The sequence below is a fragment of the Lates calcarifer genome, linkage group LG4 (genome assembly GCF_001640805.2).
Source record: "Lates calcarifer isolate ASB-BC8 linkage group LG4, TLL_Latcal_v3, whole genome shotgun sequence".
Taxonomy (NCBI): Eukaryota; Metazoa; Chordata; class Actinopteri; family Centropomidae; genus Lates; species Lates calcarifer.
This window is the reverse complement of record NC_066836.1, coordinates 20282761-20300760: the sequence shown is the minus strand read 5'-3', so window position 1 is coordinate 20300760 and position 18000 is coordinate 20282761. Positions and strand designations below refer to the sequence as shown.

At 39.2% G+C, this 18000-nt stretch overlaps 1 protein-coding gene across 2 annotated transcripts in view; it reads left to right on the top strand.

The window, feature by feature from the left end:
- The window catches only part of slc6a9 (solute carrier family 6 member 9), a 72909-nt gene extending 55271 nt beyond the window's left edge, over positions 1-17638 (top strand). For both annotated transcript variants that reach the window (XM_018677559.2, XM_018677558.1), the window contains 11 exons: positions 110-241; positions 593-869; positions 3235-3367; positions 3479-3613; positions 3719-3822; positions 5985-6222; positions 8057-8191; positions 8283-8382; positions 9541-9641; positions 10459-10629; positions 11409-17638. In XM_018677559.2, coding sequence (XP_018533075.1) covers positions 110-241; positions 593-869; positions 3235-3367; positions 3479-3613; positions 3719-3822; positions 5985-6222; positions 8057-8191; positions 8283-8382; positions 9541-9641; positions 10459-10629; positions 11409-11672 — 1790 coding nt within the window. In that variant the 3' untranslated portion in view covers positions 11673-17638. The remainder of the gene's footprint in view (positions 1-109; positions 242-592; positions 870-3234; positions 3368-3478; positions 3614-3718; positions 3823-5984; positions 6223-8056; positions 8192-8282; positions 8383-9540; positions 9642-10458; positions 10630-11408) is intronic.
- Positions 17639-18000: the final 362 nt, after the last annotated feature.

The window sequence follows — 18000 nt, the reverse complement described above, 5'->3', positions numbered from 1 at the left end:
TATGCCTGCTAGACTCACATGTTTTTGTGTGGACTAACAGGGAAAATGCGCTCAAGTTATGCAAATTGGACATCTTAGAGTTTGTGTCCTATTGTCTACCCCCCTCCAGGTGCCTTCATGTTACCATACTTCATCATGTTGGTCTTCTGCGGCATTCCTCTCTTTTTCCTTGAGCTGTCCTTCGGTCAGTTCGCCAGCCTTGGATGTCTGGGAGTCTGGAAGATCAGCCCAATGTTCAAAGGTTAGCAGTGTGTACTTATGTGTGTTTGTAAATCTTCTTGTCCTTATGAAAATCTGTTTACTCAAACGCATTACAGGTGCACACCTTCCAGTTTGGGATAAAAACCCATTTTCTACAATATTAACTGTTCCGTTTTAAGGTTAATTCTTGATTCATAGGTTAGGTTAAGGTCCAAGTATTATTCACGTTGGGTGGACCCAAATATGTTAACACAGTCACATTACGGAGACTTATCTTCCTTATGGGGACAATGAGGAAGACATCACTACACATCTTGCATATCACTTCACAGTCAAGGTTTAAGTTTGTTTTTTTTCATTTTGTCTTCACTCTGTCTTCTTTTTCCTTCAGGTGTGGGCTATGGCATGATGGTGGTGTCCACCTACATTGGGATCTATTACAACGTGGTCATTTGCATTGCCTTTTACTACTTCTTCCTGTCCATGACAAACCTGCTGCCATGGACCTACTGCAACAACCCCTGGAACACGCCAGACTGCAGCGGGGTGGTGAGCAGTGGCAACCAGTTCAACGCCAGCCTGGCTAACGCCACCACCAGGCTGGTGGCAGGGGTGTCTGAAGTCGTCAACCGCACCAAGAGGACCAGCCCCAGTGAGGAGTACTGGAAGTAAGTGCTGGATGTGCACCAGAGACATGTGGTGAATTTAGATTTACTACAAGCTGGTTGATACAACAGCAATAAGCGAATTAAATACAAAAGTTAGTTTAAACCATTACATTAGATTTAGTAATGTGTAAACCCTTTTTCTAATTGAAGTATCAAGCATTTATGACAAAGATCTTGCACACTAATAAAAAGTCATAATAAGTGGTTCTGTGCACAGGTGCTTGGATTCAAATTATTTAAAAGTCATGAATTTTAACTGATGAAAGCCTTAACACTGAAATGTCATTAAAGTGAATTCAAGTGATTGCTACTGTCACGGATTCTTCAGTATGAGCACTGCAAATTTCCATTTCATACATTTATGTGTATATACTCAACTTTTCAAACCCAAGATACAAGAAAATGGTTATAAAAACATAATTATCAGTTGTTGATCTGTTTGAGATTTAGTTCTGTTTTATAAGTTTTGCCAAGTTATGCAACTAACCTCCTTGGACCCAGTGTTGTGCGCCTTGCGTACTTAACACAGAGGTCAAAATTAACATGCACCTGTTAGATAAGCTTACTTCAAACATGCCCCTTGTTTGCAGAAAGCATTCAAATATTTGGATTAGATTAGACTGGAAGCACAGCAGCTTTTGAGCGATCTGCATTGACAATAGGGAGGTTTCCCATATTATGTTAAATTTTGGAAATAATCTGCGCGCTCTTTTTTTAATGGTGCAACCAGAACAATCGGCATAAAGTACTAGGTGAAGTGTGAGATTAATGAGGGCTTACTCGGGTGCACCTGCTTTTTATGGTCATCAGCAGCTGTACTATATGAAGGGTTTGGTGATGTGAAACATAAATCATTGAGCTGTGATAATCGAGTATCCTCTCAGTCACATTACACATCTGGAATATCTGGATTAGATGGATTATGAGGAAGGGAGAGAGAGAGGATATAAATAAACTATAATTGTCTCAAGATTATTCACTGTGAACTATCTCAGTTTGTCACACCTTAACCCGAGAACACAGAGCTACTGTTTAACCCCTGTAATGCACCAGAAGCATTTCACATTCATTTCACAACAGCCTGCTGTCGTATGTACGGCTTAATGTAGAATATATCTTTATTGTCATTGCACATTTTCACTGTATAATGAAATTGGGTGCAACGTAATCCGGATGGACTATCAGGTGGAATGACTCTGCATTTCAGATATAAAATGTATACACATCCTGCTGCTTTCAGCTGCCTGTAGGGATTTAATCAGCTGTAGTTAAAGGCCTTCAGACTATTTAACACTGTAGTTGGTATTGTTTAGAATCACGAGTGGATCTTCAGCTCAGCACAGACTGCTTCACTTATTCCATTTCTATTAAACTTTTATTTCTTAAATCAAAATAAAAATTAAATTAAACATTTGGTTTTCTTACTGATGGAATAACCAAACTATCAATGTGACAAACAATTGCAAGCAAGTCCCACTCGTAAAGCCAGTTTTCACACTCTTGCTTGATCACTTTGCTATCAGGTACAATCAAACCATCATTTCTAGTAAGGACTTCACAACAATTCCGATTTTTTGTGACGCTGTTTTTCAAGCTCAAGGTCATGAATTCCAATAGGGATTTAACAAGCAGTGTTAAGAGGTATGTTTGTTTTACTTGATCCTGTCCAGCAGCTTATTCTGTGGCCTAAGGAGCCTGTAACATAGACGTAATACAGGCTAGTTTACTTTACGTTCCTCTCTGAATGAAGCTTTCTAACTGTTTCAGTCCATTAGGTATATATACCACTGAGACCATCATAACTTTGATGCTTATGTTCTATCCTCTAATCCTACATCAAACTCCTATAAAAACAGCAAATCCATGACAATTAGCCACATTGTTGAGTCATGTATTCATCTATTATATTTCTACTGACAATACAGCAATAAACTGTAGAGAAATATAGCTGAGGCAGATGAACAGATGTGTAGGTTGTGTAACCTACATGAAGATATTACTAATTATCCTCATCACATGCTCATAAACACTGTCATTTTGTATAATTACCATTTAAATTATTCACTTAAAGGAGATTTCAGAGCAAAGAAAATGTTTTTCGGTTTCAGTTTCCAGAAGTTTCATAAGCCATATTTTCATAGCAATACAGACCACTAAAAAGCCAGTGACATTTCAACAAAGTAAAAATACTACATGTGTTTGGTCATCCTGAAAGAGAATTGTTTCTTTACAACAGTGAAGAGGCAGACGTTTTGCCAGCATTGATAATTTCAAGGTTAATAGTGTCACATTTTTGTCTACTAAAGAATGAATTGTTTGATTTGTCAAGTGATAAAAGTGTCTCTGTCTCTCTCTCTCTCTCTAGACACTATGTTTTGAACATCTCTGATGATATTGGGAACTTTGGAGAGGTCCGTCTCCCCATCCTGGGCTGCCTGGCAGTGTCCTGGTGTGTCGTCTTTCTCTGTCTCATCAGGGGTGTTAAATCCTCTGGAAAGGTTAGCCTTGCAAACAGACATATACACACACAAACACACACATGCATACTCATACATAGACACCAATGCCTCTCTAATAATCTCTGTGTGTGGGTGTGTGTGCGTGTCCAGGTGGTGTACTTCACAGCCACATTCCCCTATGTGGTTCTGACCATCCTGTTCATCCGTGGTATCACTCTGGATGGAGCCATCAACGGCATCAAGTACTACCTGACTCCACAGTGGCAGAAGGTCCTTGATGCAAAGGTATTCACTCATATAACAAGGCAGATGGATAAATAAACTGAAAATAGAAAAATACTTTTTTCCTTCTTTGTTCTGCCTTTGACTCTATGTGTGATTGTGTTGTAGGTGTGGGGAGATGCCGCCTCACAGATTTTCTACTCCCTTGGGTGTGCCTGGGGTGGTCTTATTACCATGGCTTCCTACAACAAGTTCCATAACAACTGTTTCAGGTTGGTGCCCCAGGCTACGGATAAACAGAACAAAGTAATTTGGGAAGAGCAATGTTTGTATAGTAAGTAGGAAGCTAGAGCCAGGTGACAGTTAGCTTAGCTTAGCATAAAGACTGTAAACTTTGCCCATCCAAAGCTAAAGAAATCTACTTGCCACCACCTCTAAAATTCACCAATTAACACAATGTCGCTGTCTTGTTTAATACCAAAGTGTAAAAAGAGTAACAAGTTGTGGTTTTACATGGGTTAATGACTGATTATTTCTTTGCTAGCAGCAGAGACTCCAGGAAGTCACTGCTCCTGGTAAATAAATAGTCCAGCTTATAACATCCTGTAAAACCACAATCAGTTGTTTTTACACTTTTAAAAACAACTGATTAAAGAAACATTTTAACATATTATTTTATTTTTTAACATATTATTTTTTTTAGCTTGAGAAGTACTGGTAGACTCTTTGTTTTTTTCCCCTTTTGCACAGACCCAAGCTGTTTCCTTTTTTTTCATTCTTTGTGCTTAGCTGAGTTGATCGGCTTCACATTCAAAAGACACAGAACCCTCCCTCTCCTGACTATTCCTCAGTAAAAACCTTCACAAGAAGAGCAAAATGTGATGAAAATTGTTCTATATGCTTGTTATATGAGAGAGAGTGTCTACACTAATGCTATTGTCAGGAATATACATATCCCTGTAATGTGCTGGCTTTCCATTAACAGAGAAAGCTTGATGACTGTGCTTGTTTGAATTCATTCAGTTGGATTTTGAAAAGCATTTACAAATGTTAGGTGTAATCCTTACATTAAGGTTTCAGCATAAAAATTCTGTGAATTGGAAGTGGTCAGATTTTACCCAAAAGCAATGCTTAGTGTGTGGCTGTCTGGCTGCCTCTGCCTGTGTGAATATGACAGTGCTCGTTTTGCTTTAGGTTGTGCAGCTGCAGTGTCTCAGCAACAGACCAGCATCTTATTATTTCCACTAATCAGAGAAACTAGACAGGGGGGAGTGTGAAGGTGAGGAGGCGTAGGAAGAGGAGAGATGAAGTAGGAGGAAAAAAGGAGAGTTGAAAATATAAATTGTAGACATGCTACAGGGAAAAGGCAGCCAGAGGGAGGAGGAGGAAACAAGTTGTTTTAGGCTGTGCTGGCTGAATGGCATCCCCCTAATGAGTCAGGGCTAAAGAGTGATGGAGAAAGTGAGAAGAGAGAGGTGAAAGAGTGAGGAGCCAACTTCAAGGCTACAGGTTTAAAAAAGAGAAGGTGAGATAAGGTGGGACAGGAGGAGGGACAGAGATAATATTTTTTTGGACTTGTATTAAGCGGCTGGTTGCACTGTGCCCAAACGCCGAGGGAACGAAGAAAAAGCCAAGGAGAAGGTTAAGATGGAGAAGAGGGCAGGGAAGGGGACAGAGGAGGAGATAAGGAGAGGAAAAGATGTCATTTACTCTCCTGAGCTCGTCCACACATGCTGACAGAGTGAGGGTGTCAGGGAGGGTGGTGGTAGGCGGGGGAAAAAGGCTGAAGATATAATTTGTTCCTCTGCCAGGAGCTTGAGGTTTTGCTATCTGCGCACACAGCTGCACGGTCGCCTAATCAGCTTGTGTTCTGCAGCTCCGTCCCCATGGAGTCGCTCTCTGCAACTCCTGTAACACCATCAATTGGTGCACATGCTGAAGTGCACGCAGGAGCCTGATTGGTGGTTTGTGAGGAGGTGAACAAGGGACCAACATCAAAGTCATCAAAGACATCCTCTGTGATAAATCTAACAGGAAACAAAGCACTTTGCAACTACATAATTCCCTTGGTGAATGTAAACCTAGTCAGAGTCCAAGTCTGAGTCAGTGAGAGTAAAGATGAAAAGGTGTTCTCCACACATCCTCCAGCACTGTACAGCTGAAACAGGTGCATCCCAGAACAAAGCATCAACAGCTTAACATTTAAGCTAAAAGTCAGAGAGCCAGCACAGTCCCTTTCACTCACCGCATCTTTTCATTCCCATAATTATAGCTTCAAACATTAGATTGTAGCTTTGACTGGTGCTCACCGTCCGTGCTCAGGAACAGTATAACTGACAACAAACCTGAATACACTAGTTTCCCATACAAATGTAGCCTGCTGTCCAGCAGTTTTATTAGTCCTCATCATGTTTCCTCTCTTTCCTACACACAGAGACAGCATCATCATCAGTATAACCAACTGTGCGACAAGTGTGTACGCCGGCTTTGTCATCTTCTCCATCCTGGGCTTCATGGCACACCACTTGAACGTCCCTGTGTCCGAGGTGGCCGACCACGGCCCGGGGCTGGCCTTCGTGGCCTACCCAGAAGCCCTCACTCTGCTTCCCATCTCACCACTCTGGTCACTGCTCTTCTTCTTCATGCTCATCCTTCTGGGACTGGGGACTCAGGTGAGTTTGGAGTGTTGTTTTGCATGTGTGTTCTTCTTATATGGGTCAATCAGAATCTGATCTCGGAGCAGTTTGACTTCTCAGTTAAAGACACGTTTCAGGATGGCATGATAAAAATTGTACTGACAAGATTGTATGTACAGCATATATACATGAATGCATACATACTGTACATACAGTTCACGTCACTCATCTCATATACAGATACCTTTCACAATCCGTACATGTTCATGGATTGTAGATACAATGTAAGCATTGTGTGTGTGTGTGTGTGTGTGTGTGTGTGTGTGTGTGTGTTTTGGTTGTCACTGGAGCTTTGTAAATTTCCACTGGTTCACATGCCATTCATGCCATACTGTTGAGCTTGGCAGATATCAATCTTAAAAATGATACACAGATGTTATCTTCAGTCTGTAGCTGTTTTCAGCACATGCCAGCAGCTTATGCTTAGACATCAGGAACTCAGGATTAGTTTTGATCAGGATCTGCAGGTGTGTTTATCATTTGAAAAGACTTTTCCAAATGCTGCACATGTATTTTCTAAAGATATTGTCTTTAATCTGCATGTTCTTTGTATGTCTGCATGTGTTTTCTTAAGCTCAAGGCAACCACACATTTACCCTGATTTTTCATTAAGCACCATCATCTGGTCAAGATTCTAACAAGATTATACTTTTCTTTTTTGACTAAATACCTGAAAAACTGGTGACATTTCTATCAGCCTCACCTTTATTTTGTGGTTAGTGCTTATTTGCTAACGTTATCATGCTAAAACACCATAATGGTGAACATAATTACACTTGCTAAACATCAACGTGTTAGCATTGTTATTTCAAGCATGTTAGCATGATGACATTAGCCTTTAGCTCAAAGTAATTACAGCCACACAGGGTTGCTAGCATGGCTGTAGACTCGTTATAATGTATTAGCCCATGCACTGTATATTAAAGACTTTGGTAACACTTTATATTAGGGTACACTTATTCACTATTATCTAGTTGCTTGTGAAGATGCATATTGGCTTTTTATTAGTCATTATTAAGCACTTATTAATCCCTTATTCTCCCTGATCATATTCTACACTTACTAGGTCATAAACTACAAGTTTTTCCTCAACACCCTCGTAATTATTGCATATTGGTAGTAAGTAAGGAAGTTAGTGTCCATGAATTATGATTAATATGCCTAATACCCTTTGCTCAGTATGGACTTTATAAGCTAGTAGTAACACAAGAACAGAAATTCTCCCTTAATTAACGTGTGATAAATATGGTCTGTTCTTACATTACAAAACACAAAACTACAAGTGTTAGAGTTCAAGTCTAAATTAAGTCCCTGTAATTCAGATTATGTTCCCTATTCTATCAATAAGCAGTAATTTGGAGGTTAATGAGGGAAAACTCTCAGTCTAGTAGCTGTAGAATATTATCATGCAGAATAAGGGTTTGAAACGTGCTTTATAATGACTAATAAAGAGCCAGTACACATGCTAATAAGCAACTATTTAATGGTAAGTAAGTGTACCCTAATGTAACTTGTTACCAAGGCTTTTTATTCATAACAATCCAGTTCAGTGCCTGGATTTTTAAGATATTTCCTATAAAAATTATGTTTTTGTTGCCAGTGTAGTAGATAGATTTATAGCTGGTCATAGGAAGTACTGTTTTAAAAATAAATTTGATTAGAAAATCATAATATGCTGAATAATTAATGCAGAACAGGAACTTAAAGTGTCTGACTTTCTTCTATGAACGAAGCTTAGTAATGAGTGTGTAAAAATTCTAACATGAAAAACCAGCAACATTTGTCCAACCTTTCATTCCTGTTGTTTTAGTTCTGTCTGCTGGAGACCCTGGTGACGGCCATAGTCGATGAGATCGGTACAGACTGGATCATTAGAAACAAGACTATAGTCACACTGTCAGTGGCCGTAGCTGGATTCCTGCTGGGAGTGCCACTAACAACACAGGTAAGTCTCAAACACATGCAAACAACTTTGAATACAGCTTGTTTTCTCCCGTGGAGAGGCAGGTTTGACTCTTTCTGTTCCCTGTATGCAGGCAGGAATCTATTGGCTGTTACTGATGGACAACTACGCTGCTAGTTTCTCTTTGGTCATCATCTCCTGCATCATGTGCATCTGCATCATGTACATTTATGGTAAGGAGGGAAAAAGACTGAGTGTAATTGTTGTGTGTGTTCAACAATACACAAAAATATACATGTATTTTTCTCATGTATATTAATGAGAAGAATCTCACATTTTTTAAAGAAAAATGGACACATTATTATAAAAGTATATTGACATTGCAGCTTGGTGGTTCACTTTCCTTATCTCTGTGGATAATTGGCCATACCCAGACATAATGACGCCACAGAGAGATAGCTTCAGCACAGCTATAATAGAGTCTGAAAGCAGAAATATTTTCTGTCACCGGAACATCATCAGTAAATGTCAGTCAGTCTGCATCAGACAAGATTGAAATTTTTCATCACCTTGTCAGTACATGAATTTTATAATTCTTCATTGATGCTCCCTTGAAAAATTCACCATAATGCACCTACATTAAAACAATCACACAAAAAAGTCCATTATACCAGAGGCAGAGATACTGATATTTCTCCTCTCTTAGTCATTTAAACTCATTTTTTTCAGTTTTCATAAGTCTGCCCTACAAATTTTGTTTCATTATGTATTAGATAGAAACAGTACCTATGAAATTCTTTTGATTCATATTGTTGTGGCATGAAAGCAGCTTGTATTTGGTGTGTGTAGACCTGAATGACTCGAGCTATAGAAATCTTAGTCCAGCTTGAGCCTCATATTTTCTTTACCTCCAGCTTCTAGATAAACCAATCTGTAAATGAAAATGAATATCTGTCATAGCACAGTCCTGAGAGGTTCCCGTCATATCATCATTCAGTTCGGAACACTTTGCTTTGCACAAATCCATTCATCAATTTGTTTAATCTAGTCTGGGGCTCTTATACATGTGGGACCCCTCAGCTGCAACCTACTGTAGGTCACCAACTTTAGTACAAATAGACGAGAGTAAAGTAAACCACATACTTTCATTAACAATAGTCAGTCACAAATTTCTTCTTTATTGCTTTAAAATGTCAGACAGATATTTACCAGTCCTACAAAAATTGAGGGTGGGGTCAACCCTGCTAGACAGACTAGACAGATCATACACTGACTGAACTTTCATCACAAACCACATGTATATATCGTATTATGTCATTATTAAAATGTAAAATAAACAATAAATTGATTGCCATCTTGGATTTTGCTGGATAATGTTGTTTTCATCGCAGGTCACAGGAACTACTTCAAAGATGTTGAGATGATGCTGGGATTCCCTCCTCCTCTCTTCTTCAAAGTCTGCTGGAGATTCATCTCCCCTGTCATTATCTCTGTAAGTCAACACACACACACACACACACACACACAAAGAAGACACACAGTTGTACACAGTCATAGTGATTGAACCTGTGGTCAAAATATAACATTGTTTCAGTCACATAAAACTTCCGTCTCCTGAAATTTGGAGATCGTGGGAGCACAGATGCCACACACTGGTGCAGCGATTTTAGAGTGTAAGGTTCTCAACTTTCCTGAGTTGCTGACACATTGTTAGGGAACTGGCCTATATTTCAGCTTCCATCATTGCTAATCTGTTTGGCTGCTGTTGGCCCTGTCTCCAGCATAAACCTCTAAAAGCAGATCTTTTTGACTGGGAAATGGACACATGCTGCCACTATCAATGGTATTTCCCAAGCAGGCGTATTAGTCCACTAAGCTGCTGGGCCAACCAAGAAATTCATTGTTGTGGATTACTGGTCAGATTTCAGGCACTTTTGTTCTCTTTTTCATTTCACTACACAGATTAATGCCCTGCTCTCCAGGGCCTCCACTAGAACTGTGAACAAAATCATTGTTGTTGTATACAGTCAGGATTTTTTATTAAAATTATCTGCAACTTTGAAATAAAAATGGGTGTCTGGTGTGCTGCTGCCTGCAGTTAACTAACCTGTACAGAGTAAGGGTTCCTGTACATCAGCAGGTGGGGACCACATATTAATTTTTTACTATTTTTATTTATATCTTTTTTTATGCCTTTACATTCACTTTACTTCACTTTCAATTCTCCCACTCACTGGATGTGAAATATATGTTTTTAACACCTTTTCTGAATTATCGCACTCTGCTCTGTCTCTCTTCTGTCCATGTAGTTCATCCTGATCTTCACAGTGATTCAGTACAAGCCTATCACCTACAATGACTACGTGTATCCCGGCTGGTCTCTGGCTATTGGCTTTGCCATGGCTCTGTCCTCTGTGGTCTGCATACCCATCTACGCCCTCTACAAGATCTCAAGGTCCCCAGGAGCCACCTTCAGAGAGGTATAGCCCCCGCTACAGGTCATTCTATCATGAAGACAATTGTTGCGGTCCTCGCTTTGAAATACATGGATCACACTTTGTTGAATGTAAACCTATTATAGCGTTTATGACATGGGTACCAACAAACTACCATCAATCTGAAACAGTCATTTATTTACTTATTTAACAAAATTTCCCTACATTCCCACTATCAGTCCTTTAATTGATGCTTTCCCAGACAACATGTTGTCTAATAATACAGGCAGCATCTACAGTACAGAATCTAACTCATATCCTTCTACCTTAGGACACTAACCTAAACTAGAGTGCACCCCATCCCAATATTACAATATTATCAGGTAGAAAGAAAAATCCAAATTTTCTAAAGAAAACTCAAGTTTACACGGAAACTTGCACAGTACCAACCTAACAACCCAACACCTAAAAAGGCTGGAACTGTCTGAAATGTGACAGCCAAAAACAGCTGAAAAATGTGGAGTCTAGATGCTGAAAGCATCTGAAAAATAAAAAATCAGGTGTTTCAAGCCCTGTTGACACTTGAACTGTCACTGTGTATGTAAAAGCTGAAATTAGTAGATTAACATATGAGGAGTAAGAGATAGAAGGTTGAAGAGGTTGAAATGTCAGGTAATGAATCCAGCTTTAATTACTGACATTTTAAAGTGCTGTCACATTTACACCCTGAGTTAGTATGTTGATATTTAATATTGTATTCAATCCTATATCAACTCTAACTAAAGCTGCTCTCAACCATGTTCCTCTTTCTCTTTCTATCTCAGCGGTTGAAGTATGCATGCCGATCACATCCAAAGTGGGGCCCTGCCCTGCAGGAGCACCGGACAGGCCGCTACGCCCCCATGGCCTCCTCCGAAGACACTGTGGAGGCTCGTCCCCTCAAGGAGAAAGAGGAGCTGAAGGAGGAGCTGAAGGAGGAGGAGAAGGAGAAGGAGAAGGAGAAGGAGAGGAAGGATGAGATCAGCCTCACCATCCAGGGAAGCAACGGCTCCACCAACACACACAACAACCCCAACCCCAGCGCATAGACAGCACCCCGGGTCTGTCAGCGCTACAGGGCACGGCCGCCCCCCGTTGCCCCACCATCTCCTCCTTCTCTTCCTCCCTTTTTCCTCCCTTCTCCTCCATCCTCACCCCACTTTCCCACAGTCCTCTGTGGGGGAGATCCCATTCGCTGGAGACCTTTACATATTGTAAGGGCTTATTATATCTATCCTAACCTCTTCTATCTATCTGTGTGTTGTCTCTAGATAAAAAAAAGAAAAGAAAGGAAGAAAAAATTGGGTCATCATCCAAAAGATTTGCGTGTATGTTATTTTGTGTGTGTGTGTGTGTGTGTGTGTGTGTGTGTGTGTGTGTGTGTGTGTGTGTGTGTGTGCGCGCGTGCATGTGCGCGAGTTGTTAATTTGTTCAACATAATTTAATAATGCAGTTTGTTTTTCCTTTCATTTTTTGTAAGACTTGTATATGTCATCTTCATATGCAGTTAGAGGTACAGTAGATTGTGAAGCTGCATGTATTTGTTTTGTGCATGCAGCAACATAGAGACACACACTGTTCTCCTTTATTCTGTTAGCTGGGTCTGTTTGGCATTGGCGACTGTCTAGCGGCAGTGATTTGACAGCTGGAGACTTGTTGTGGTGCTGTAATATAGAGAAGGAGGGAGAACTGTGCCAGTACTGGCCATTTACAGTTTGATGATGCTGAAAGATGAAAAAATAGTCTCAATTCCATGGCCAGTAAAAAAAGGCGGATACACTCATTCACACTCATACACTCACACTATTGTACATTTTACAGCACACAGTGACCTCAACCATAGTTGATCTCAGCTTAAGACTAAGCCTGTTGTTTTTTATGCTGCTTCTTCTCTCAAAATAAGTTCTACAGAGCACAAATATTTAACACCCGAGATGGCAACTGACACAACTGATTTTTCTGTGGAAATTTCCTCCATTTGTAACTTTTTTTTCCACTAAAGCTGCTTAAACTTTGAGAACTCAGCAGAGAAACATCAGTGAACTTTAGCTGTACTGTAACTCTCTGCCTCCGCATTCACTCTCACACACACACACAAACACACACACACACACATGCACACACACACAAAGCATATTTGTTCCCAGTTTTTTGACAGTAGAGTTCCCATGGCCATTTCTCAGGGTCCTAGCGAAGTTACACTCTGTGGTTTGTCGTCGTTCCTTGCCTAAGGTGGCCCATTAAGATTATAGCGACTGAAAACCACCTCGCTGTCAAAAAAACAACTACACATACACACAAAACAGGTGGATGCAACTCCAAATATAGAAGTGCCATCTCTTCTTAAGTCTTCCAGGCATTCTTTTTTGAGTGAAATGCATCTTGGGATGTGGTCTGGGACGGAGGATCCGGGCTTTAGAAGGTAGCCAGTGAAAGCATAATAGGTGCGTCTGAGAGTGTGTCTCCTGTGGGTCGTAGCAATCTGCCCCATTCAGGCATGTTACCAAAAACATTACCTAAGTTACCTGAGTCCCGCACATGTTTTTGGTAACATATATACATATATATATATCTATATATATGTATAGATATATATAACTCAGAGACTGATCTGGTGTCAGTCTCTTACAGTCAGTGGAACCTTTAATGTATTTACAGACACTTGTTTTAAAGCTCTGAGCCAAGCTGTGCTGTTAATGATGGAGAGACAGAGCAGTTGATGCAGCTTGGTTCCAGAAGGAAAATAGAATAAAGATCTTAAATGAATCATGTAGTTTTAAATGTAGCTGTATAGTATTGTTCTCTCAGTAGGAGTCTCCTTTTTACCTCTCATTATTGTAAAGTAACTTAGTAAATAATTATAAAGACAGCATATGTTTATTTTGTACAAAAAATAAAAACTACAGAATCATAATTAACCATGTTTACCATTCCTCATCTATGACTTGATTTGTTGTTGTTTAGTTGGAGGGACGCTGATAGGATAGAGAGGGTCTCTTTAGCATGCAGAGTGTCTGGTTGGAAAGCATCCAGGACAATATTGCACCAGAGTGATGGCAGAGGGGTATGGTATAAAGACAGATTAAATACATGAATTGTTTTTCTCATCTAGACAGCTGTGTGAAGATTTGATCTGCACCACGTGTTCCGTTATATTTTCATCCTAAGATGTTTTGTTGGACACCTGCTCAGGTGGTAGTGAGATGCTTTTAGCTTCACAGGCAGGGAGGGTTTCTTGGGATTGGATTGTATCAGGTCTGGTTTTGTTTCCTCAGACTGTACTGTTGATTTTTCACAGTTTGTGAGCTATGCGACATGTCATCAAAATCAAGTTTGAATAACTAGAGGGCTATAATACCAGTATGAGCATGGAACATATTCACATAATATACATAACTGTATATTGTATTCAGTATGTTTATATGTCAGGAGACTTAAAGGAATACTCCAACATTTACAAGAATTTGCTTATTTGCATTCTTTTTGAGAGTTAATGAGAGTATTGATTCCACTCTCATGTCTGTATGCTAAATATGTAGCTGGAGCCAGTCGCTGGTTTAGCTTAGCATAAAGATTGGAAATCTTTGCCTTTCTCTGTCCAGAGGTAACAAAATCCACCTCTAAAGCTCAGTTAACATGTTATATCTTCACACCACCACCCTCAAGTAGTCTCTTTGTGCATCAGTACATTTTGAATGTTCCCTGTTTTAATTTAACATGAATAATTAAACATTTTCAATCCTTTGTGAGCAACCATTTTGTCAGGATGGAGCACCCAGTTGCCGGTGCACCTCAGTTCAGGTCATTTGTGCCAAGCGTCTTCCCTCAGAAGTCTCAGAATGGTGCAGTAGAGCTTGGTGTTGACGGTCTGAACCTGGGGGACGAATTCATAGTTAATAACTGCGTGAATGTCAAAAAAAACAATGAGCATGCCTTGAATTGCCTTCTTTGGTCTTGAAAACTGCAGGCCCTTCTGGTGCAAGGACTGCTGTTTAGTCTCTGGGTCATAGCTGTAAACCCAATTCTCATCTCCAGTGATGATCCTTGATATGAAGGTTGAGTCATCTGAGACCTTTTAACGGAGATCCATGTAAACCTTAACATGATGCTGCCTCTGCTCCATGGTGAAATCACAAATGTGCACCTGCAAGTTATTGCTCCAACCTGCTACATGTGCATTACTGTGCCACGCTCAGTTTGCTCACAACAGGAACAGTCTCAGAACTTTTTGATTTCACTGTAATTAGTGAGCTTTAGGTTTTGGACAGAGCCAGGCTAGCTGTTTCTAGTCTTTATGCTAAACTAAGCTAACCAACTGCAGCTTTGTATTTAGTAGACAGGCATGAGAGTGGTATTGAACTTCTTATCTAACTCCTGGTGAGAAATACATTTCCCAAAATGGTGAACTATTCTTTTAAGAATTTATACTTTTTAGCAGTATTTAAGCACAACTTCAGGCATAATCCACACATTCTTTCTTTTCCTTCACCACTATTGTCCACCTCTATTCATGTCTTTTTGAAGTGGATGGTAATTTTGTTAAACATTACAGTGTAGTTGCTCCAATAATCCACAAGATGGGGTGATGCTGACACTCAGGGTAGTAAAGGCACAACAGAGGTGAAAATATGAACTATGTGCAAAAAGCCCAACAGACACAACATTTCCTCTGGCTGAGAGGATTAAAGAAGGAACCTACAAAGATAAAGACGCACATAACCACAAACATATTGAAGTTGATAATGATAAGCACAGTGGGCATTCTGAAACAAGCACACATCTCTACCCAGGTTTTTATCAGGCTTTTGTACAGGAAGGCTTTCAAATTATAGAAACATACAGTGGCTTTTCCCATAGATCGAGAACTGTAGCTTTGGTCTGTAGTTAGAATTCTGTTTTGACAGTCTGGTTTTGGTTCATTTGCTAACTATTCACACCACACATCACCTATTTTATAATAGTGTTTATTTTTAATATTACTGTGAAACCAGGTGCTCTATGAAACAATACATTATCATCATCTTCTAATCTAAATATATTGTGTTGCTTCTTCTGAAAGTGGCATTAAATTCCAAGTTACACTCTTGAAATGAGGTTTTATTTGCTGAAAAAGGTGAACATGAACTTAGAATTCTCAGTGTATATTGGGACAGCTTGTAGCTCAGACTATTTCCTGTTTGTGATTGCCTGTCTTGTGTGGTCATGCCGTAGTAACTGAAGCTTAGCCGCCACGTTACCATGCTATTTCTCTATATATATCCCAGCCCTCTTCATCTCCTCTGGCCCCACAACTCCTCCTCTGTTTGTACAGTAATGTAAAAAAAAATATAATCAGACTGTGTGTACGTATGTGTTTATCTTTGCTTTTATTTTGGGGGATGGGTTTGTGTGTTTTTGCGGGTTTAGGGAGGGCGGGTATTGTTTCATTTTGTTTTTGATTTGTCATTTTTCTTGTAGTGTAATGTAGACAATGTCAGGTGTATTGTGTACTCTGTGTGTAGTGGATTAGCTCTTACTGCTGAGCCTGCGTGTAGAGCAGGTGTAGTATCAGTATCAATGTCAGTGTACCTCTAATCTATCAGAACTAGCCATGTCCTACTCTGCTAATAAACAGTCTATCTTTTAAGAAAAAAAACATTTTGTACTAAAAGAAGAGAAAGAAAACTACATATTTTATCTTCAGATCTTAATCATTGTTTATCTGTGTTCAATTACACTACTTTTTTGTTTGTTCTTGAAGTTATATTCATAGAAAAATCAAGATGAAGCCAGCTGATATTAAAAACATTGCCAAACAAAAAGCTTTGGATCGAAACTTGAACTACAAAAGAATGGTTCGTTTTTACTATGAGCTCTGGTGTAGACTGTGACTGCAGCTACATAATGATGCTTTTAAAGAGAACAGTATTACATATACTAAGTATTTAACACAATGCAGTGCAAACAGTTGTACATGGCTGGTTTATCTTGAATATTCTGTGGCCCTTACACTGAACAGTTTGGCTTTCTCTGTCTAGTTATTAGAAAATGAAATCAAAACACCAAAATTATTGTGCAGCCAAGACTGAATCAACATCAGGACCCATCAAGTCACTTTTTCATTCTTTTGCAGCTCTGATCTATAATATTGGTACATATTATTGTTTTATGTTACATTATGTTACATTTCAGCCCATTAAATGACATATATGTATCAGGCAAGGGTCCTATTACTATTTTAAATTGATTTATTGGAAAAGTGAGTGAGTAAAGTGAAAGTGATTACTGTATCCAGCTTCAAAAGAATAAGGCCTGACCTATTTGACCCTCCAGGAAGGCTAAATGAAGCATCTGAGAATGGCTCAGTTAATAACTGACCCATGTCTTCAAATTGTTTACTATGGCTGTACACTGAGGTGGCTGTACAGAAAGTCACTGATGTTGAGGACTGTCAACTACATGGTTTGGACCATTTTTCGCACAAATTCACAGCACATCTGCTCCACTGTACTAAAAATAAACAAAACTGTGATTTTACCTTCTTTCTGTGGTTCTCTGTAAATTACAGAACATTACCTCTTGAATTTCTTACTACTGCTCATATAAGCATAATCTCATGTTTCAGCACTTTAAAGAAATCATTAGTTTTTTTATAAGCAACAAGAAAAAGAAATGTGTAAAATTAGAATAATAATTTGCATTTTCATTTTGTGGGGAAAAAAAGAGAGTACAGTAAATGTCTTTTTCAGTGGTCTGGCTGAAAGAAACTCAGTGTCAGTGGATAAAATGCTGTGTTGTTGCTATGCCAATGTAAATTGTTTCATGGGAGGAGTGGAGAAGAAAAGCACAAGTGAGAAATGAGAACACAGTTCTTCTGGTACCTTCTATCATATCTATCTGTCTATCTATCTAACCATGTCTGTTCTTCTTCTTCAACCTTTAGGGCCAAAATCCATTGAAATGTCTTAGTCCTGTCAGCTGTATATCGTAAACTGTTGAATTACAAAATGGTAAATAAAATCTATTTTAAAGATCAGTGTGCTGCAGTGTCCTTGTGTTGTGTGACATGGTGTTTTTAACAACCTTATACCTTGATTCCACTGGAATTGCATAATTCCTAGTATTTGATTTCATATATGTCAAAAAGGTTGCCTATTTGACATGTGCCCTAAAAAATGTTTTCTGCTTTGCTTTTGTCAGCCATTCAGAAACTTAAATGGTGAGTGTTTAAACAATGTCTTAATTCTTCATATTACACGCATATACTATGGACAATTTAGTGTTTACAGTGTAGCGTAGTGTTGGAAACTGACAATAAAAGCTATATATACAGCACATAACCAAGAAAAATATAAAGCATGGAGTCTACATGATTGAACTTGTTATCACTGGCAGCCT